The 23,194-nt window shown below is 36.3% G+C and overlaps 1 protein-coding gene across 5 annotated transcripts in view; it reads right to left on the bottom strand.

Moving 5' to 3' along the window:
• Positions 1 to 5,081: 5,081 nt before the first annotated feature.
• Positions 5,082 to 23,194, bottom strand: part of SCLT1 (sodium channel and clathrin linker 1) — a 226,360-nt gene continuing 208,247 nt past the window's right edge. For 3 of the 5 annotated variants that reach the window (XM_006930868.4, XM_045055873.1, XM_045055875.1), the window contains 3 exons: positions 15,426 to 15,504; positions 9,645 to 9,740; positions 5,082 to 5,376 (listed from right to left, as the gene is read on the bottom strand). In XM_006930868.4, the coding sequence (XP_006930930.2) occupies positions 5,314 to 5,376; positions 9,645 to 9,740; positions 15,426 to 15,504 (238 nt within the window). In that variant the 3' untranslated portion in view covers positions 5,082 to 5,313. Of the gene's footprint in view, positions 5,377 to 9,644; positions 9,741 to 15,425; positions 15,505 to 23,194 lie in introns of those variants that run through there. The other 2 variants (XR_006596760.1, XR_002741781.2) reach the window with 1 other exon arrangement.

Genomic DNA, 23,194 nt, shown 5'->3' with positions numbered 1-23,194 from the left:
TATATAATTAGTGGGCTAGCTACCTCTTTTGAAGGTTTTTATTTTTCTTTAATGGGTGATAACCATTTCACCAAAAAAAGTATATCTACCAAAAAGGCTTAAATATGTTAAATTGTTTAGCAATTGTAAAGTGGTTGATGTCATACTGTATGATTTCCTGTGTCAAAACAAGCATGATATTTTAAAACGTGATGTTTGAAAGGCATTTACTCACTCTGAGTACTTAGGACTAGTTGAAGCAAGTTACTTAACTTTTATGATACCTTTGGAAAGGGAGTAATACCTAACTAGCAAGTCTGTTGAATTATATAAGGTAATAAATGCAAAATGCCAGCACAATGTCTTACACATGATAGGTGCTCAATAAATAGACATTATTCATACAGATCATCATGATTATTGTAGATCCAGGGAAAGATTCCCCAATGCATTCTTTCGGTTATTTGTAGAAACAAAACTTTTCTCATTCTCTTTTATCCCCCTACCGTTTATATGAAAGGAGGTGCTAGTATCACATTTTTAATATTTACAAATCTAAGTGCGAACAGACTTTGTATACATATTTTGCTCTGATTTTATTTGAAAATAGGATGAAAATATTGAACGAAAAGTTCCATGATGCCATATTAAAGGCTTCAAGGGTTTTAAATGAACATTAAAAAAATAGTGATTACTAGGCAGCTACATGGATTTACTAAAAAGAAATCTATCGGAATAAATTTTCTTCTTGGATAGGATTACTGGATGAGGTCTGGGAAGTATGACAGTTGTAGCATAAACAAACTTTCTCTGGACAGAAGAGTGGGTATTTCTTGATGTTTTTGTGATGGTGAAGAAGCAGCAAACAGGCCAGATTAAAAATGGGCTGAATAACCAGGCCCCATGATCCTGATTAATTATACATTATGGAAGCTGGGAGCTGGTGTGTTCTAAGAGACCAACTGCACTCACATCTGTCTAGTTCTTTTTTTTTTTTTCATGGTTTTCATGAAAATATGGGTGGTATGTTTACCAAACCTATAGATGGCATCATCGTAAATAAAAAGTTGTCATGGGTGCAAGAAACATAGCACTAAAAATAAAGCAGACATGGTCCCTATGCTTATAGGTAACAAACTGGATGACAGAATTGGAGCTAAAATGACCTCAGCACACTGTCATGACATAATAAAATTTAAAAGGGATGAACGACCAGTCTGGCTTCTGGAGCAAAGATTTAGCTCAGCAACGAAACCTTTGGAAAAGACGTGAAGATTTTAGTTAACAATATGCTCAACATTTCCAACACTGAAATTCAAATTCCAAAAAAGCTAACATGATTTTAAGTGGCATTAATGGAAGTACACATTGTAGAATAATTTTTTTCTCATTCTAAATACTAATGAGAAATTACAGGTACATATCCAAGAATCACTATAATAACTCTCAAAGCATGTTTCCATAAGAGACCATGTCAGACTATTTTGGGGGTTGGGAAAAGGGGAAGGGTATGTGGTTTGAACCACATCCGTCCCCTGGAGGTTCTAATACATGTTTTTCCCCCACACTTAGGTAGGTATCACTTATGCTTCTCCCACCTCTCTCTCAGTCATGATTCAGAACAAGGGAGTAGTTTTTTTACACCTTGAATATAATTTTTGGTTCTGGGCATAAGACTGATAAATCCCAAGCATGCCTGGTGTAAAAAGTAGGTGCTCAATAAATATTTACTGAATGAATGAAGAAGCATATGTGAAAATCAGAGCACTTTCAGAGACCAGTGGGTGGCTGGCAAAAGGACTCAAAACCAACTCCTCTGAGGAAATGGGGATGTTTACTTACGTGCAGGCAGAACATGAAGATTATTTTCAAAAGGCTGAAGACCTGCCACTTGTAAGATGGTTTAGACTTACTCTGTTGCACAAGGTAGAACTAAGGCAGGAAGGCACATTAAGGTAAGGTAAGGAAGGTCAGACTAATGGTCAGACTGTTGGAAAGTAGACTGGCCCATCTCAAGGGAGAGTACCCCCACCCCCTCCAGCCCCAGTGCATTTAGAGAGAGGTGCAGGGTAACAGCACTAATCTGTTCTCTAAAAATAAAGCAGTGAACTTTAAGAATGTATATTTAGAAAGAAACTAGAGAAAATACAAAGTTAGCTCCATAATGTTATTCTCACATGCTTACATTCCAATATACTTGAATGGAAGAAATGAGAGTGGTGTTAGAGCTAGTACATGGGGGTGTCTACCGGAATGTGGGGCACATGTGCATGTTTTGTAGTGAACCCTTGGGCTACAAAACCACTTACTCAGTGTAGATTGTTTTCTCGGTAGCTGGGTGGGTGCCAGTGTTGTAAAAAAAAATACCTTAAAGATGCCTTCCCATCCTATGTTTTTTTTTTTTAAGTATATACATATTTGTTTAGTTTCTATATAAATACTAAGAATGTTAACACTGCTCGAAAGGCACATATTTGTACATGTTTTAAGGGCTGGTGAGGGACAGATTTCATACATCACAGTGGGGTATTTCAGTGTCTGTCCCCTCACTGTGCACATATCTATATGTATATATACATTTTTAAATAAACTAAGAAAACCTAATCATTATTTTTTATTAAAATGTTTGTAAAAAAGCCCATTACAGATTTGCTATTCTGGAAAAACCGATGAAATACATTATGGTTAAAGAACAGAATTTATACTAAAATGTTTAAAGTATTTTTTCATTCTTCCTTGATTTGTCTGCGAGTTGGCTTGGCAGACTGTGTAGCTATGAAATATTCATATTTGCTGAATAAACGAATGGCTGAATTGTTGCTAATGTTCTCCCATATTTGGGGTAGTTACAGTGCTCATACCAGAGGAGAAATTAGAAGATTGTTGGCTGCCCCAATTTGCATATTTGTATACAAAAGGAAGAAGAGGTAATCATATCTCTTTTCTTCCTCAGGGAGACACAAATAAAGAAATATGAATAAATAAAATGAACTAGCTGTGTTGTCCTTAATTTCAGATTTACATCATTTCTTTTCACTCTTTCCTATTCATTTCCCCTATCGCCTAAAATACAGTTCACAGAAAAATGATAATGTCTCTGTAAATGAAGGCAAGACTGACTGACCAATATGAGAAATGTCAAAAATTCCACTACATTTTTACATTGAAATCATTAGCTAACAAACTTTTCTGAAAGAAAAATAACCACGCATGTTCAGTTCTGTTGGTAAACCTAGCTTAAGTCTGTTCTAATTCAGCAGAGGTAAGAAAGGCCTAATGTCTGACTAGTAGCCTATCCTTTACTTGGAGAATATCTAAGTATTCAAGGAGATCCAACTGGAGAGAGGGTTATCGATTTTAAAAGGTAAAGAGTAGGTGCCCATGGCCAAAGTTTGGAGAAAGTGCTTACACTGAAAGATTACCTTGAGGAAATGAGTCTGGGAAGTTCGATTTTCTTTTTGAGAAAGGATGATAATCAGATTCCATTTGTCTATAATGTTCATTTCTGAAGTGCTTCCTCCTACAGTCTCATCTTTCTTGTATAATTCTAACATCTTCTCTAATTAAAAGTTTTTAAGAATAAATTTTATATTCTATAAACATGAATATGAACATAACTCTTAACATGGAAATTACTCTGTGAGTGACATAGGAAGGAATTCACATTAGAGAATCAAATGAAAAATTCCTAGAAAATGAAAATAAGCTAAGTGCCTAATTATCATTTAACTATCATACATGTACTATTTCATATCGCCACCGAATTTGACACTAGCAACCACTTGTCCCCTCCTTTAGTCCTGGCCCTCCTTTAGTTTTCTTTAGAGAATCATACTGGATTCTCTTGGTTATAGCCCTCTCATTGTTCCTATTTAGTCTCCTTCAATGACTCCTCTCCCTGAGCTCATTCAACAAATGAAGATATCTTCTAAGGTCCTGTCCTTAAAAATTATTTTTCAGAATTTGAACAGTTATTGAATACCCTCCGTGTGCCAGAAACTACTATGCTGAGTACTAAGAGTACAATGAAGGGGAGCAGACATGAATCCTGCTCTCAAGGAGTTTGCGGACTGTTGGAGTGGATATTAAAAAATTTCAAAAAGTTAATTACAAATTTTCCCAAGTGCTATGAATCAAAAATACAGCACACTATTACGAGAAGTACAAGGGGACCTAATCTAGTCTGGAGGCTGGAAGGCTCTCTGAGGCAGGGATATTTGAGTAGTGATCTGAAGAATGTGCAGATGGCAAAGTATACACAGAAATCCTGTGGGGAGGAAGGATGATGTGCTGACAGAAGTAAAAGAAGGCCACCATCAGAGCTAGAGCAAAAGAAATGGACGGAAAGAGGTAGCCACATCCCATAAAGTCCCAAGGCAAGCTCCTACACCCCATGGTGCTTCAATTCTCAGCACCATGCCAAAGACCCCATTTCTATCTGTTTGTTAGAGCCAGTCCTAAGCTTCTGACTGCCTGGGTGAATATTTACACATGAATGTTTTCATGTCACTTCAAACTCAATTCATTATCCTTTATCTGGACTACTGCAGCAGTTTCCTAACTTGTTAACCAGATGCAAACTCATGTGCTGTAATCACCAGAAAGCAGGGTGTACCAAGTTCAAACCAGAAGCAGAGAATAGCTAACTACATGGACCCATGAAAATCAACTAGACCTATGAAAATCAACTAGACTGCAATATTCAATGCCCATGCATTCTCAGAATTTATTGTTAGTACTGCTTTGAGTAATAGCAAAACAAAAACAAAACCTCCCAAATTCTTAAATATAAATATTTGATAAAAACTGGAAATCGTGTAAATTAAAAATGAATCACTACAATTATACATTAAAATACATGACTGCATCATTTTAGAAAGTGCATAATTTATTACATTTATGAGTTTATAATAAAATGGATACTTGGGAACTTAAAAAGTGAGTTAGTAACAATTAGGTGTAAAATTCTCAAATCATGGAACCTGAAATATTAAAATTCTAGCATTGTCTTTCTCATGATTAGTATAGCTTAAAAATTATTATGCTTTTCCAAAGGAAGGAAGGGAGAATTAAAAAATAGACACGTTGATGAAGGCAATGAATTCTTCTCAGCTGGCTTTATTCTCCACTGAAGCTCAATATACGGTTATATTTTCTTTACTTACAGGAAGCTGTCATTGTTCTGTTTTCCATAGCCCTCAAAACAGAATGGAAAATGCTTCTGCAAAACGACACAAGCCTTAACCATTCTGTATGGGTTTTTACCATTTCAATACACTTCTAGTCGAACAGTTTTCCCAATTCTAAAGTTCTGAGAGTGAACTATGAATATTTTTAAATATTTTCCAGATTCATCATGGAGGCTGCTTTTCTTCTCTGCACTGTAATCACACTGAGCTGCAATTAAAATAGACAATCAGTAAGTAGTTACTTTTTCTATGGAAAATCTTACACTAATACAAAGTATAATGCATCACAACTTACAATTATTGCAAATAATCTGACTGGAAGGGGTCCTGGAAGAGGTCATTTTTTGTGTTCCTTTCTATTTTACTCTTGAGTCTTTAAAATACCTGTATTACACTAGAGATATGCATGTCAAATACAGCATTCCATAGCTCAGAATGATATACAGTACTTAGAATTCCAAAACATATTTCACAGATGAATGAAAAATATCTACGTAAAAGCTAATTAGAAAAGTGGGTAAAATACAAACTAAGTGTGAGCCAGCACAATACAAGGTTGGTAATGAGAGGATGATAAATCATAGTAAGAAAGGTCTAATAGGAAAATAGTCTTTAAATATCAACTGGAGTTGACATTATACACACCTGGAAAGATATCTAACAGTACAAAAGAGTATATACATCATAAAAGTCTTCTTACTGCTGTCCTTCATTCTATAGCCCTCTTACCAGATACAACCACTACTTCCGTTTTCTATTTCTAGAAATGCATTCTTTTTTTCCCCCCCCCCCCCCCACGTTTATTTATTTTTGGGACAGAGAGAGACAGAGCATGAACGGGGGAGGGGCAGAGAGAGAGGGAGACACAGAATCGGAAACAGGCTCCAGGCTCCGAGCCATCAGCCCAGAGCCCGACGCCGGGCTCGAACTCACGGACCGCGAGATCGTGACCTGGCTGAAGTCGGACGCTTAACCGACTGCGCCACCCAGGCGCCCCTAGAAATACATTCTAAATGAGAATAGATGGATGTATTTCCTCACGCCTTTTTATTTAAAACAATGATAAAGGGCTATATATACGTTTTATCTTTTTTTTTCCTTCTGAATGATCTACCTTACAAATAGCTCCGTGTGAGATCTACTTTATTCTTAACAGTGGCAAACTTTTCCTGGTATGGATACTCCATAATTTAACTGGCTTTCTATTGATGGGCATTTAGATGGCTTTGACTCTATTAAAATTATAGGCAATGTTGCAATTACTATTTTTACATGTTTCCTTGCAGACTTGCCAAGGTGCAAGTACACCACGGGCAGAATAAACTCATAGAACGACTGGGTCAAAGGTTATATATACATTACAATTTTTGAGAGATACTGCCAAACTGGGCTCCAAAGAGACTGCACCAATACACATTTATATCAGTGATGTACAGAAGTGCCAGCTTAATGTATTAACAAACTTCATGATCTGACATGATCATGAAATGGTGAAAAATGGTATGCAATTATGGTTTAATCCTGTATTTGTCTTATGAATGAGGATGAGTATCTTTTTAGATGTTTAAAAGCCATCTGTCTTCCCTTTTCTGCAAATATGTTTTCTTTGTTGTACGTTGTACTTTTTGTTGACTTAGTCACTCTATATAAAAGATACTGCTTTTGTCACATGTATTGCAGATATTTTTCTCAATTTTTCATTGACTATGGCTTTTTAAAATGCAGATATTTGAAATTTTACATGGTTCACATTTATTAATTTCTTTTCATAGTTTTTAGGTTTTGTGTTCTTGCTTAGAAAGGCTTCACCATGCTGATTTTATGGTCAAGAGAACACAGTAGGGCTTTCATTAGTTTAGACTGATACATTTAGAACATATAACCACAGTCCAAAGATGGATGAAGAATGTACAGAAAAAGTTCATCAGAATAGCACATTTAGAACATGGAGGGTTCAGTACAATGCAGGGCTTGTGCATGACGTTGGGCTGCACTGGTAAGTATGATGTACACAGTAGAGGAAATAGTAATTCTTCAACTCCTTTCTTTCATTAATATCAGGCCCTTAGCAGGGTAGTCTTTCTAATTGCAGTTTCCAGTTTTTAGGGGAAACTGGGAAAATTAGAATCCAGAGAAAGCAAAGATAAAGATTTAAAAGGCCGACTATGTCTAAAGAAAGGAAGTTTATAACTTGAACTCATTTAAAACAGAACAAAAATTAATTCCAGGGTATAAATTCCTTTCTGTGGATGGGGAGAATGCTCAATGATTACTTTTCATCTCCAAATGAAAATGGGATGGAAGGAGAAAAGCTTAAGGAAAAAAAACTGTAAAGTGGTTACTGACATAACATTAAAAAAAATCTCATGAAGAGAATGGTGAAATGTCTGTCATTAGAGAGTTTAAATCACAGAAGAAAAATCAGTGTTGTACTGTTTGGGTTTAATTCTGTCAGGAGGGAGACTAAACTAGCTGCCAAACTGGATTATCCATTTAAGGTTCTGTAACTGTACTCTTTTTACTATAGAACTTAAGGTAGTTAATTTTAAGTAGGCATTTTCTTTACCATATTCTTTAAAAAAGGTAAACTTGAAGGTTTAAGGACTGTGATATAGAAATTTAATTTCTTATATAACTAAATACTTTCCACTTAATGATTATACTAAGTGTTTATATGTGTTAATCTTTTCGATCTTTCAATAACTCTGTAAGAGAGGTGTTATTACACTACATCAAACATGAAGAAACTGAGGCTTAGAAAAGTTGAAATTGTCCCAAATCACATGGCTACTTAATGGCACCAGGCTATTTGCCTGACACTAAAACATCCACTCTTAAGTTACTGCCCGGGACACCCAAAACAATGGTTTCTTGAATGATTAATAACTTACTACATTCATTCGTAAGTTCATAAGTTTATTTGGTAAAGCTCTAATTACTTTTTTTTTTTTAATGTTTATTTATTTTTGAGACAGAGAGAGACAGAGCATGAGCAGGGAAGGGGCAGAGAGAGAGGGAGACACAGAATGTGAAGCAGGCTCCAGGCTCTGAGCTGTCAGCACAGAGCCCGATGCGGGGCTCGAACTCACGAACTGTGAGATCATGACCTGAGCCGAAGTCGGACGCTTAACTGACTGAGCCACCCAGGCGCCCCTCTAATTACTTTCGAGAGGGAGGAGAACAGAAGGGCAAATTACTGCATTTTCTTAAATGCCATGCCATGTTCAAATCAGAAGTAGATTAAAAAAAAATCTACAAATATCACATACATAAACTGAATTCAATGAGTATTTAGAGCTGCTTTACTATTATGAAATGCTGTAATATCTGTACATAATATTAATTTTGATTGAAACAGTTTAAAAAAAATTTTTTAATCTTTATTTTTGAGAGAGAGAGAGAGAGAGAGAGAGAGAGAGAGAGAGAGAGAGAGAGAGAGAGAGTCGGGGAGGAACAGAGAGAGGGAGACACAGAATCCGAAGCAGGCTTCAGGCTCCGAGCTGTCAGCACAGAGCCCAATGTGGGGCTCGAACTCACAAACCATGAGATCAAACCTGAGCTGAAGTCGGACGCTTAACTGACTGAGCTACCCAGGCACCCCTGATTGAAACAGTTTTTATAAACAAATGTAATTAATAATGTAGTAACTTGGTTTCTCTGCCTATCTATATCTATCCATCTATCTATCTAAACGGTTTCCAGCCTATCTTTATAATCACTAAATGATCTCACATTGTTCCTAATAGGAGGTACTATTGCTCCTACTTTAGAACAAATGGTGCATTTCCTTTATATGATGTGCATAAATTATGAATAATTACCCCTTTGTATTTTATTGATGTTCTGCATTTCTAGTCTATTTCCCAATGGATAACTTTCAGACAGTATTTTAGATTTATATGGTTATATACAAATGCACATTAAATGAAGGTAACCTATAGGCCAAGTAAAATTTTCCATTTAAAACTACAATAAAAACAAAGTTACTGCAGTTTGAAGCATTACACTCAAAGTGATGTTTTCTACTTACAAATCTGTCAGTGATACATGCTTAGAACAAAATTCTACAACAGTGCTGTCCAAGAGAACTTTTTGTGATCATTGAGTTCTATTTATGCTGTCCAATATGAGAACCATAGTTACATAGGAGCATCTGAAATCCAGCCAGTGTTAATGAGGTTTTCAAATTGTAATTTATTTAATTTTAATAATTAATTTAAATTAAAACAGCTGCTTAGGCCTAGTGGCTACCAACTGGCAGCAGAGGTCTAGATTTTGGTGTCAGTTTAGGAGACCATGTTTATTTCTGTTTTTAAAGTTTATTATTTCAATCTCAAACATTAAAAAGACTAATTTTAAACAGTTTAATCAAGTAAAAATAAAACTACTAGTTCTCTGGGAGCTTTTGAGGAACTTTACTTATCTTTGATCTACTCAGACTATTTACTAACCAGGGATAATGAGGAAGCTCCCTACCTGCTGGGAAGCTGAAGCCGCCCTCTGTTCTGCCTGACTTAGACGCCTTTGAAGTCTGTTCGCTTTTTCTTGATGCTCTAGAATTAATTTTTCATTCTGTTAAGGGGAAATATAAAGTAAACAAGTTAAAAATCCGTATGTGACATTGAAAGGTTTTGTGGAATTATCAATACAAAATCTGAATATCATTTTTTATTTTTTAAAATTTATATCCAAGTTAGTTAGCATATAGTGCAACAATGATTTCAGGAGTAGATTCCTAAGTGCCCCTTACCCATTTAGCCCATCCCCCCTCCCGCACCCCCTCTAGTAACCCTCAGTTTGTTCCCCATATTTATGAGTCTCTTCTGTTTTATCCCCATTTTCGTATTTTTGTTTCCCTTCCCTTATGTTCATCTGTTTTGTCTCTTAAAGTCCTCATATGAGTGAAATCATATGATTTTTGTCTTTTTCTGACTAATTTCACTTAGCATAATACCCTCCAGTTCCATCCACGTAGTTGCAAATGGCAAGAGTTCATTCTTTTTCATTGCCGAGTAATACTCCATTGTATACATATACCACTTCTTCTTTATCCATTCATCCATCGATGGACATTTGGGCTCTTTCCATACTTTGGCTATTGTTGACAGTGCTGCTATAAACATGGAGGTGCATGTGTTCCTTCGAAACAGCATCCCTGTATCCCTTGGATAAATGCCTAATAGTGCAATTGCTGGGTTGAAGGGTAGTTCTATTTTTATTTTGAGGAACCTCCATACTGTTTTCCAGAGTGGCTGCACCAGCTTGCATTCCCACCAACAATGAAAAAGAGATCCTCTTTCTCCTCTCCTCATCCTTGCCAACATCTGTTGTTGCCTGAGTTGTTAATGTTAGCCATTCTGACAGGTATAAGGTGGCATCTCATTGTGGTTTTGATTTGTATTTACCTGATTATGAGTGACGTTGAGCACTTTTTCATGTGTCAGTTGGCCATCTGGATGTCTTCTCTGGAGAAGTGTCTATTCATGTCTTTTGCCCATTTCTTCATTGGATTATTTGTTTTTTGGGTGTTGAGTTTGATAAGTTCTTTATAGATTTTTGGATACTAACCCTTTATCTAATATGTCATTTGCAAATATCTTCTCCCATTCTGTTGGTTGCCTTTTAGTTTTGCTGATTGTTTCCTTCGCTGTGCAGAGGCTTTTTATTTTGATGAGGTCCCAGTAGTTCATTTTTGCTTTTGTTTCCCTTGCCTCCAGAGACATGTTGAATAAGAAGTTGCTGTGGACAAGATCAAAGAGGTTTTTGCCTGCTTTCTCCTCGAAGATTTTGATGGCTTCCTGTCTTACATTGAGGTCTTTCATCCATTTTGAGTTTATTTTTGTGTATGGTGTAATAAAGTGGTCCAGGTTCATTCTTCTGCATGTCGCCGTCCAGTTTTCCCAGCACTAGTTGCTGAACAGACTGTCTTTATTCTATTGGATATCCTTTCCCACTTTGTTGAAGATTAGTTGGCCATACGTTTGTGGGTCCATTTCTGGGTTCTCTATTCTATTCCATTGATCTGAGTGTCTGTTCTTGTGCCAGTACCTTGATGATTACAGCTTTGTAGTATAGCTTGAAGTCTGGGATTGTGATGCCTCCTACTTTGGTTTTCTTTTTCAAGATTGCTTTGGCTATTCGGGGTCTTTTCTGGTTGCATACAAATTTTAGGATTGTTTGTTCTAGCTCTGTGAAGAATGCTGGTGTTATTTTGATAGGGATTGCATTGAATATGTAGATTGCTTTGGGTAGTATCGACATTTTAAAAATATTTGTTCTTCCTATCCAGGAGCATGGAATCTTCTTCCATTTTTTTGTATCTTCCTCAATTTCTTTCATAAGCTTTCCATAGTTTTCAGCGTATAGATTTTTCACCTCTTTGGTTAGATTTATTCCTAGGTATTTTATGGTTTTTGGTGCAACTGTAAATCGGATCGATTCCTTGATCTCTCTTTCCGTCGCTTCATTGTTGGTGTATAGGAATGCAACCGATTTCTGTGCGTTGATTTTATATCCTGCAACTTTGTTGAATTCATGAATCAATTCTAGCAGTTTTTTGGTGGAATCTTTTGGGGTTTCCATATAAAGTATCATGTCATCTGTGAAGAGTGAAAGTTTGACCTTCTCCTGGCTGATTTGGATAAAAATCTGAATATCATTTTACCCCTTATAAAATGCAAAGATAGATCTCCACATTAATAGTTTTTTTTTTTTTCAACGTTTATTTATTTTTGGGACAGAGAGAGACAGAGCATGAATGGGCGAGGGGCAGAGAGAGAGGGAGACACAGAATCGGAAACAGGCTCCAGGCTCTGAGCCATCAGCCCAGAGCCCGATGCGGGGCTTGAACTCACGGACCACGAGATCATGACCTGGCTGAAGTCGGACGCCCAACCGACTGCGCCACCCAGGCGCCCCCAAATTAATAGTTTTTAAAATTATACTTTGACTAAATTGTTCTTTTCCCCCTCTATATGTTACCAAAGAAAGTGAATCAGAGGTTAAGAACAAGACTTTCAATATATGACATTACCCTTGAGACGCTAGATCACTGCTTCAGAATCACCTGGAGTTTGAAAACACAGGCTGTTGGGCCTCACAACTAAAACTTCAGTAGGATGGGATGAGTTGTGAGAATATGTACTCCTACCAAGTTCTTAGTTGGTGTTGATGCTGTTTGCTGGTGCATTTAGAACTACTATGCTACAGGGGCACCTGGGTGGCTCAGTCGGTTAAGCATCTGACTCCATTTGGGCTCAGGTCACGATCTCGCCGTTTCATGGGTTCAAGCCCTTATTGGGCTCTGCGCTGACAGTGAAGAACCTGCTTGGGATTCTCTCTCTCCCCCCACTCTCTGCCCTTCCCCCATTCATACTGTCTCTCTCAAAGTAAAAAGTAACTACTATGCTACAGCAAGCTTCTAGAGACACTGCGACATTGCCATTCTTTTACTTTTTTTTAAATGTTTATTTATTTTTGAGAGAGAGAGAGAGAGAGAGAGAGAGAGAGAGAGAGAGAGAGAGAGAGAGGGAGAGAGAGAGAGAGAGGGAGAGAGAGAGAGAGAGGGAGAGAGAGAGTTCGAGCAGGGGAGAGGCAGACACAGAATCCCAAGCAGGCTCCAGACTCTGAGCTGTCACCACAGAGCTTGATGCAGGGCTCAAACTCATGAACTGTGAGATCATGACCTGAGCCAAAATCCAACGTTTAACCAACTGAGCCACCCAGATGCCCTGAGACATTGCCATTCTTAAAGTTCACTTAAAATTCAAGGAATGGGTGGCTCAGTTGGTTAAGTGCCCAACTCCTGATTTTGGCTCAGGTCATGATCTCACGGTTTTGAGATCGAGTCCCATGTAAAACTCCACGTTGAGCATGGAGCTTGCTTGGTGATCTCCTCTCCTCTCCTTCTCCTCTCCCTCTCCCCTGCCTTTCCCCTTCCTCTCCCCTCCCCTCTCCCCTCCCCTGCTCATGTATGGACTCTCTCTCAAAATAAATTAAAAAAAAAAAAAAGAAATAGGGTCTTTGCTGATACTTAAAGTGAGGTTTTAAGGTTTTTAGGGTGGATCCTAATCCAATATGCCTAGTATCTTCATAAAAAGGGAAAATTTGTACATGGACATGTACAAGGGGAAGACTAAAGGAAGACACAAGGAGAACACCATCTACAAGCCAAGCAATTCTGGAAGCCACCAGAAGGTAAGGGAGAAGCATGGAAGATTCTTCCTTAGAACCCTCAGAGGGAACCCATCCTGTTGATTTCTTGATTTTGTACTTCTGGCCTTCAGAATTGTGAGACAATACATTTCTGTTGTTAAACCATCAAGTTTGTAATATTTGTTAGAGCTGCCTCAGGAAACTATACGGACATCATGAATATAAATCTGTCATAATATGCTGTCAGGCAGACAAGTTCAAAGAAATTATCAAAAAATGTACTAGTGCTCTCCATACCTACTAGCCTGAAAAAAGAAAAGTTTTGTACAACTAGAATTGTTATGTAGTTTTCTGGCACCTGTCTAAATTGAGAGAGTAATACCAGTCTAATCAGGAATAGTAAGAAAAACACATTTTCTATGAAGAACTACATCGTTCCCAGACCCTAACACATAAGTGATAACAGTGAATGTCATGTCTAGTAATAAAAAGTGCTGAAATAACAATACATTGCTAAAATGAGCTTATTATATATTTTATTGTGCCCAAAAGCAAAATGAAATTTTATGAAGAGAACCATATTGGCTGTTTCAATTTACCAAGATATTTAAATATATACTCTTAAATTTAAAAGGTACATCATTAACACTAGAAAAAACTTGGGGGAAAAATCCCATCATCTATAATAATCATTTTCATAGGTTATCATCAGACTACATATAATATGCATTTTTCCATGCTTAACCATACATTTTCCATGGTTAAGGCACAGTCTAGATTAGGTAAATCATAATATATGCAACTGTTCTTTTTTAACTGATCATTTTGGTTGCTTTTGATCTTCTAATATTATTAACATTATTGTGTTGAATATCTGCATTTATTTTTTTCATATTTTAAATTATTTCCTTAAGTACAGATTCCTGGAAGTAAAAAACTACAGTAAGTATTTTTTTTTAACGTTTATTTATTTTTGAGACAGAGAGAGACAGAGCATGAACAGGGGAGGGGCAGAGAGAGAGGGAGACACAGAATCTGAAAAAGGCTCCAGGCTCTGAGCGGTCAGCACAGAGCCCGACACGGGGCTCGAACTCACGGACCGTGAGATCATGACCTGAGCTGAAGTAGGACGCTTAACCGACCGAGCCACCCAGGCGCCCCAAAAACTACAGTAAGTATTTTAATGGCTATTGTTTGTTTCCTAAATGGCTCATATCAATTTATAATGCTTTGAAACTTGAGAGTAATATATTTCACTGTGACTTTTATAGATGGCCACAAAAATACAGCAGACCATAATAGCCTATTGATGAAATTCCAACAAATACATTTGACATTAGAACATCAAATGAAGAACTAGAGTTCTAGAAAGCTCTAATCATAATCTAGAATTGTTAACTTTTTTTTTTAAAGATTCAAAGAGAAAAATGGTGAACTTTTGCTGCATTTAGCTCGAAAGCATTAATTAATCTAGGAGTGGCTGGGTGGCTTAGTTGGTTAAGCGCCTGACTTCAGCTCAGGTCATGATCTCACAGCTCGTGAGTTCTACCCCTGCACTGGGCTCTGTGCTGACAGCTCAGAACCTGGAGGCTGCTTTGGATTCTGTGTCTCCTTCTCTCTCTGCCCTTCGTCTGTTTGTGCTCTGTCTCTCTAAAATAAACAAACATTAAAAAAAAAAATAAAGCATTAATCTAAAGGAGTATTTTTATGTATTCCAGTAGGCAAAAGTAATTACTACATATCTTTTGTGTTGGATTAAAACAAAATAAGAGGAATGGGCTAACAAATATAATCTTAGACATGCTTAGAAATGAAGGGGATCTTAACACATTTTCTGCAACACTGCACAAGTTATATTGGTGAAAATGAAATAAGAGCTCTACCTTTTGTCATTTACATATGATGAATCACTGACTTTCAAAGCTTTTATTCACATTATAAAATGTGGACTTTTAGGGTTATGGATGATTTCTCTACAAGGAATACTCACATCTGTATGGTCATTTCCAAGTAGAATTAATTTGGAGTTGGCTCAGGTAAAATTCTATAACATGTGTATCAAGCTGCAGCAGAAAGTACTTCCCGGGAGAGTCATTATCTTACCTCAACTACCTTTTCATTTGCCATTTCCAGCTGAGAAAGCAGCTCTTGGGTATGAAGTTTCTGTCGACTCAGCTCACTCCTATTAATCAAGAGACATCCCCCCAACCAAAGCCATTAATATAATTGTTCAAAAATGTAACAAAAAAGAATCCTTTTTAGTGAGATATATGCTCATGTTTTGAACAAAATTATCTTATGTGCAAAATAAGGTCTGTGATTAATAGACTATATTTTACAGGACTCCTTACTTTATAAAATGCACATGTATTCTGGAGACTGGCTGTACAACAATGTGAATACCCTGGACACTATTGAACTGTACACCTAAAAATGACTAAGATGGTAAATTTTATGTGTATTTTATTACAACTAAAAAAATGTTAAAATGTTAAATTTTATGTATATTTTACCACCAAAAGTGGAAAAAACCCACACACGTATATTCAGAAAGCGCTCAAGTGTCTTCAATATTATTATCTTGAGGTATTATTTGGCATTAAAATGAATATATATCCACATTAAACAGATACAGTATTTGGTACTGTAAAATCTCATAAGCTATCGTGATTCTTAGCTAGAGTATGCATTTTTAGGATTCATATACAGTGCTTCTTAGAGGAATTCAGTTCTTGGAAATTGAAGGAAATGTTAATCACTCCAACATCATTTCAGTGTAGTATATTCAGGATTGGTATTTATGTTTTGGTTGTATATGTGCTATATTTTATTTTTTATTTTTTATTTATTTATTTTTTTCAACGTTTATTTTATTTTTGGGAGAGAGACAGAGCATGAACGGGGGAGGGGCAGAGAGAGAGGGAGACACAGAATCGGAAACAGGCTCCAGGCTCTGAGCCATCAGCCCAGAGCCTGACGCGGGGCTCGAACTCACGGACCGCAAGATCGTGACCTGGCTGAAGTCGGACGCTTAACCGACTGCGCCACCCAGGCGCCCCATATGTGCTATATTTTATACATTCATATCCTTTATGCTTTAATAGCTGTGTTTATCCTATGCATTGTGCTGGCTGTCTTTTTTCTTTTCTGTTTTTAATCCAACATATAAGCATTGTTTTACTTTTGGCCAAAGGTATTTTGTTCAAGAGTCTCAATTTAGAAGTAGGTACAATGGGGGTACCTGGGTGCCTCAGTTGGTTCAGTGTCTGACTCTTGATTTCAGCTCAGGTCATGATCTCATGGTTCATGAGTTCAACCACCGCATTGGGCTCTGTGCTGACAGAGTAGAGCCTGCTTGGGATTTTTTCTGCCCCTCCCCCCACTCGTTTTCTCTCTCTCTCCTCCATAAACAAACAAACAAACAAACAAACATACACATAACATAAAAAAAAGTAGATACAATGTAGTCTCAAAAATAATTTTAGGGGTTCCTGGGTGGCTCAGTCGGTTGAGTGGCCGACTTCAGCTCAGGTCATGATACCATGGTTCATAAGTTTGAGTCCCACATTGGGCTCTGTGCTGACAGCTTGGAGCCTGGAGCCTGCTTCAGATTCTGTGTCTCCCGGTCTCTCAGTCCCTCCCCCGCTCACACTGTCTCTGTCTCTCTCAAAAATAAAACATTAAAAACAATTTTTTTTAAAAGACCAAATAAATTTCTGAGTATTAAAATACTCTGTTAATTCAGGACTAGTTTTTATCTTTGACCTTACTTCTGCTTAAATAAATCAACAAATTAACACTTCTAAAATAACTTCAGCTTTAAAGTTTTTCCAAATGAGCTGCATGGTGTAAAAACTTGGTAAGCCCCTCAGGTGTCCTACATTTGAATGAATAGTTGTTAAAATCTTGAGCAAGCAATCTGTTATAAATACATAGGAGAGAACAAAAAATAATGTCACCCACAAATCAATTCCACAAATATTTACTGAACACTATGGGCCAAGAGCAACACATAGCTGTTGCCATAATAGAACTCAGAGGGAAATGCCTTATTCTAACTCAGTGGCTTCATCCATATAGAACACTGACAATGAGGAAGAAGACTGAGTATCTATCATGGATTCTATGACAGACAAACCCAAATGTTTTATCTTTGCTATATTTTGGTAATAATAATGTAGAATAAATCACTGTGCAAAAAGTACCTTGTGTAGCTTAAAATTACTGCTGCTCCTCAACATGATATAACAAAGAGAGGCAAAATGACCAACATGGCTGGTCTTCTGGGCCAAATTAATTAAAGGTAAAATTATGCACATTAGTGCTGATGAGAAATAACCTTTGAGTAATACTGAGATTAAAATGATACAGTGATCCCATTTATAAAGTTAGCCAACATTCAGTTTATATAAAACCTTTTCAGAAAACACCTTCTGCATAACTTGATGCCTAAACCACTTACGCATGACAATTTATAGGATAGTCTCCACTCGTGCTCTTCTCTCTCTCAAAAATAAACATTGAAAAAAATAAAAAAAACATAATTTATATGATAGTAATAATTTCTAAGAAATACTATTAAAGTGATTTTTCACAAAATTTAAGACCACAAAGATCAAATTATTAACTTTAAGTTATTTTAAATCCATGTAAATACTTATTCTGTTGTGCATCAAGCTCTGTAACCCCCACTGGATGGTGAGCAAGTTTGTTATTCGTCTTTGTATCCTTACAATCTGGTACTCAACAGAGCTTGGCAAGTAATAGTGAAGATGATGGTGATAAGAACAGCAAACACTTTCATAGTGCTTACTATATGCCAGGCACTTTGGGTGTTTTATTTAAATTAACTTATTTAGTTTTCTTGATAACCCTATGAGATCCCCAGTTTTACAAATGAGAAAATTTAAACACATGAGAATTTTAACTATAAAGTTAAATAAAATAAAATTTAAACAAATGAGAAATTTAAAAATAAAGTTAGGTCACATAGCTAGTCCAATTGTAGAGTCAGGATTCAAAAACTGGGCCCTTTTGTTCCAAGGTCTGTGTTCTTAACCACTCCCCTACACTGCAACATGGCAGGCAATTGCTAAATGTTAGCTGAATGAATATGTGAAAGAATATATATGTGTGAGTTTGGGTACTAGACATCCTAGCAATATAAATATTTATAAATTCACTTAAAAACCTAACACATTATATAGCTTTATTTCTGACTTCTTCCCTAAAATGTTATATTCAAATTTAACATGCCTAATATCAAACTTTTTGATTTTTCCCTGAAAACCTACTTCTCATCTTGCCACTCAATTAACAATTTTTTTTAAGTTTATTTATTTATTTTGAAAGAGAGAAAGAGAGAGAGAGAGAGCAGGGAAGGGGCAGAGAGAAAGGGAGAGAGAGAATACCAAGTAGATTCCACTCTGTCAGCACAGAGCCCAATGTGGGACTTGAACTCATGACACTGAAATTGTGATCTGAGCTGAAACCAAGAGTCGGGATGCTTAACCAAATGAGCCACCCAGGTGCCCCTTGATACTAAATTTTTATATCAGTGACATCTTTGCCCTCATTGCCTATGTTAAACCACCTCAACTCTATTTCTTATCTTCTCTTAAATGCAACATCTAGTTTGCCCCTAAAGAGACTCCCTAAAGAGACTCTTCCTTTGCAATGTCTCTTGTATCCGTTCTTCATTTTTATAGAGCCTTAGCATCACAACTCAAGTTCTTATAACTTAATTTTTAGATTTATTACAAAAGCCAAATGCTCAGGCTTCTCAATATCAAGTGAAAAAATTTTGCAAGTACATCACATTGCACAAAAAGCACTCAATATAGTGGTTTTCCATGTCTAACCCACACATCATGAATGTATTTCTCTAAGTCACTTTTATAATTTACTTCCTTAAATAATAACTTCCAGTGGCTTTCTGCTATTGGACAAAATAATCCAATTCCTGAGAGTGGCATTCAAAATCCCCCAAAATTTTGTATACTATCTTTCCAACCTTACCTCCAATAGGAATCTTCTACTTCAGTTAGGTTCTCACTGTCTCACATACAAGCCATATATGTAACACCTTTAGACTCATGTTTATGCTATTTTCTATATCCTTTTTTTAGATTTCCCTTTAAACTCTTAAGGTTCCACCTTTGCCCCCTTCTCTTTCTATACCTCCTTTTCAGTTCATTTTAATCCAGACAGTTCTCTTCTCAAATTAAAGCTTTGATACTTCTTTTATGTTACAAGACATTTAGCAATTCTCTATTATGCAAATCATTTATATGTGTAAGCATACATAACATGTATGTATACACACACACTGCCCCAAGTATAATGGGAAACGTTTAAAGAGGGGTTGTTTTTAGTTTCCATAGTATTTACCACAGTGCTTTACATACAGGGTATCAATAAAAATGTGATTTATGGCTAAATTTCTGTAGAAAACCTGGCAGTTAGAAAATTTTATTCCTTATTTGTTCAACAAACATTTACTGAAGAATCTACCACAAAACATATTTTTAGATAAAGGTTATTTTTATTTATTTAGATTTATTTATATTCTAGTTCTTTCTAACAAAGGATTCGAAGTGCCTAAGAAAAGGTTATTTTTCAGTTATGCATTTCCTTCAATCTCACTTCTGATTGAAATTTTAGAAGGTATTAAAGGGTGGAAAGAAAAGTGGTTTTGCCAACTCTATCCCCTGAGACCTCCTAGAGTCTGCCTGTCAGTCTTCAGCAACTCCTTATTTCTTTGTCAGGATATTTCACTGCAGGGATAAAGGAAAGACGTGGGAGGATGATCTAACTCAATGTATTATCTATGAGAATTTTCTCTTCATTAGAGAACATAATTGAAAGTTCCCTATATCATTAGTGATTTAGGATAAACATAAGATTTCAGAGTTTCACAGTGGTATTACACTTGAAACACTCACCAAGTACAGCTATCTAATCTCTTCATTGGAAATCTTTAACAACAGAAACATTCCTACCTATCAGGGATGATTTAAGTGTAGCCTGCCAGAAAGTAAAGAGACAGATGACATTTCATTTCTGTACGACATTATGGCACTTAAAGAATATTTTATGCTAATTAAAGAATTTAAATGAAGTTGTACGCAATTTCTCTATATAATTTCTAGTATATTACACAATATGTTACAAGATTTAAGGTAAAATTATTGTCCTCTACCAATTTTTTTTTCTTTTTTTAGAGAGAGCGCCTGTGCATGTGTGCTTGAGGGAGGGGCAGAGAGAATCTTAAGCAGGCCTCATGCTCAGTGTGGAACCTGATGTGGGACTTGATCTCCTGACCCCACAGATCATGACCTGAGCTGAAATCAAGAGTCAGACGCTCAAATGATTGAGCCACCCAGGTGCCCCTGTCTTCTGCCAATTTTAATGTAAGAGTATGTGAATGAGGAATTCCTTATAACACTGGGAACTGCTTAGCCCATCGGTGTCCTAACTACTTTCAGTTCACTTATATAATTAATATGTGACGGAAAATCCTAGTCATGCCTACAAAATGTAATTTAGAAAATACATTGTAAAATATAATTCATTTACTGCCTTCTGTGTAAGTAAAATCTTACAAAATAATTTAGCAAAGTAATAAATGCTGTATCTATTAAGAAAACATTCAGTGCTTTTCCACAAAATATTCCATAAAATATTACAATCAACATTGATAAAGTCTCAAATTCATCAATTTGAGGTGAAAGTGGGTGGAAAGTGGGAACTAAGGCAAAGGTTCTCCATCTGTGGTCCACAGACAGGCTATATATATGTATGTTCGCAAGCACCCTGAAACTATCTGCAAGATCTTGTGTGTTTATCTTTTCTGGGAAGAGGATCCATAGATTTCCTGAATTTTTAAGAGGTCTGAGGCCCAAGGAAGGATAAGGATTTTGTCTGGACCTCTAGTCTAGAATATACAAAATGTTTTGTTTTTTTGTTTTTTTGTTTTTGTTTTTAGATCTCTATGTTTTAAAGTATGACCACACTGATTGGAATATTTCAACGTTGAATGTCTTTCTTACAAAAACCACATCTATAATGTATCATCTATAACTATTTCCACTTCTGGCTTCATAAATGTGGTTCAAGCATTCAAAGGCACTTGGCAAGCAATCCAAATACAGAATTCTCTAAATCGTTATAGTATTCCCTCTATTCTTTTAGAGTTGCTTGTCCAAATGTATTTCAACAGCAAATTCTCCAAAGCATACAATTCAGTTTTGAAAGAAATAATAACTTTTTCTGTAGTCAGGTATCACTGTTTTATTATGTATTTCTAATACAAGTACAACTGGCATAACCTGGTTTGGGAGCAAACATAGGGACACTTGTAAAGCAAGTGACAGATAACAACACTAGAGTGAAGTCAATTAAAGCAAGGGCATGGAGAATGCTTTGGACACTGGTCAGAATTCTTTGCACAGAAATTTAGTTCACAGGTTAATGTTGTCATAAGATTAAGTGGACATCAGCCAAGAGAGTTTGCTACTGTACCTTAACTTTACTACAGTACTTTATTATTACTTTAAGCTTGCAAAGTAGTTATTATTCTCATCTTCTAAGTAAAGGAATTAAGACTCAAATGATTTAATGTTCCTAAGGTCATGCAGTGACAATGAAAACACGGGGTTCACACTCAGTCTTTAATCAAAATCTTCTGTCAATTAAGTCACACTGCCTCATATCTTAAGCCCAATCAATTACAAAAGATATTAGTAAAGCATATCTGTGGCATCATATAGTATCAAGACCTAAAAGGCAAAATGAAGATTCTGTAAAAAAAATTTAATCCTAAGTATGTGGCAAAATGGTTAGTAATTACAAAGATTGTGATCTCAACTTTTTGTATGGCTTCAAAAGACCTGACTACTAAAAAAGGAAATTCATCCTACGGTTTCAAATCTCATTCAGTTAACTAAAAATACCACAAGTTAAAGCAGACAGGCCAGCTTTAGATATAGTAGAGCACTCTTGGTCATACTCCCAGGTTCTTTCCTTCCCTATCTGCACAATCCCCCTAAGTGATCTCATCTATTCTATGACCATAAAGGAATGTTAATGAGCACCTCATATGTAACCTGTCCAAAATGGAAACTACCTCTTATCTATACCATCCCAAGTTTTCTCCTTCCCAGTAAAAGGCCTCACCGTCTACTGAGATGTTCAAGTCTACGCTAAGACATCATCTTTGACTCCTCCCTTTTCCTCATTACCTATATTTGACTTAACAAATAAGTTTTGTCCTACCTTCCTAATAGATTTTATAACTGTCCACTTCTCTCCATTTCCATTTGACAACACTCTGCTCTAAGCTACTATTATCTATTGCCTGGAATTCTGTAATAATCTAGTATCTTGTCTCCCTGACTCAATTTTTGCCACGTCTGTATTTTCTACACAATAGCTAAAGTGTTCTTTCAAAGATCTAAGGATGTTTAAAATTCTCCAATGATTTCCCACTCCTGTATTTCTTTTAACTTAAAATAGTCTTAAATATTTTACTTAAAGTAAGAATATTTTACTTAAAACGCCCTACAAGATTCTCATGATCTAATCCATGCCTCGGTTCCTCAATGTTATAGCTTCTCTTTTTGTTGACTATACTTTATTTACATGGTCAACTCCTCTTAATTCTGGAGCTTTGCACTTCCTATTCTTCCCTCTGCCTGGAATATTTTCCTGAATTTTTTGTATAGTTGGTTTATTTCTACAATTCAGGCCTTGGTTTAAAATGCCAGCTTTTCCGACCACTTTTTAAAAAATTGTGCAGTCCTTTCAGGTCCCGCCTCGTCCCAGTTACTGTCTATCATATTGACCTGTTTTCTTCATACCACTTAAAACAT

Source organism: Felis catus, chromosome B1 (assembly GCF_018350175.1).
Source record: "Felis catus isolate Fca126 chromosome B1, F.catus_Fca126_mat1.0, whole genome shotgun sequence".
Lineage (NCBI taxonomy): Eukaryota > Metazoa > Chordata > Mammalia > Carnivora > Felidae > Felis > Felis catus.
Note: the sequence above shows the minus strand (reverse complement) of the source record. Positions and strands in the feature narration are given on the sequence as shown.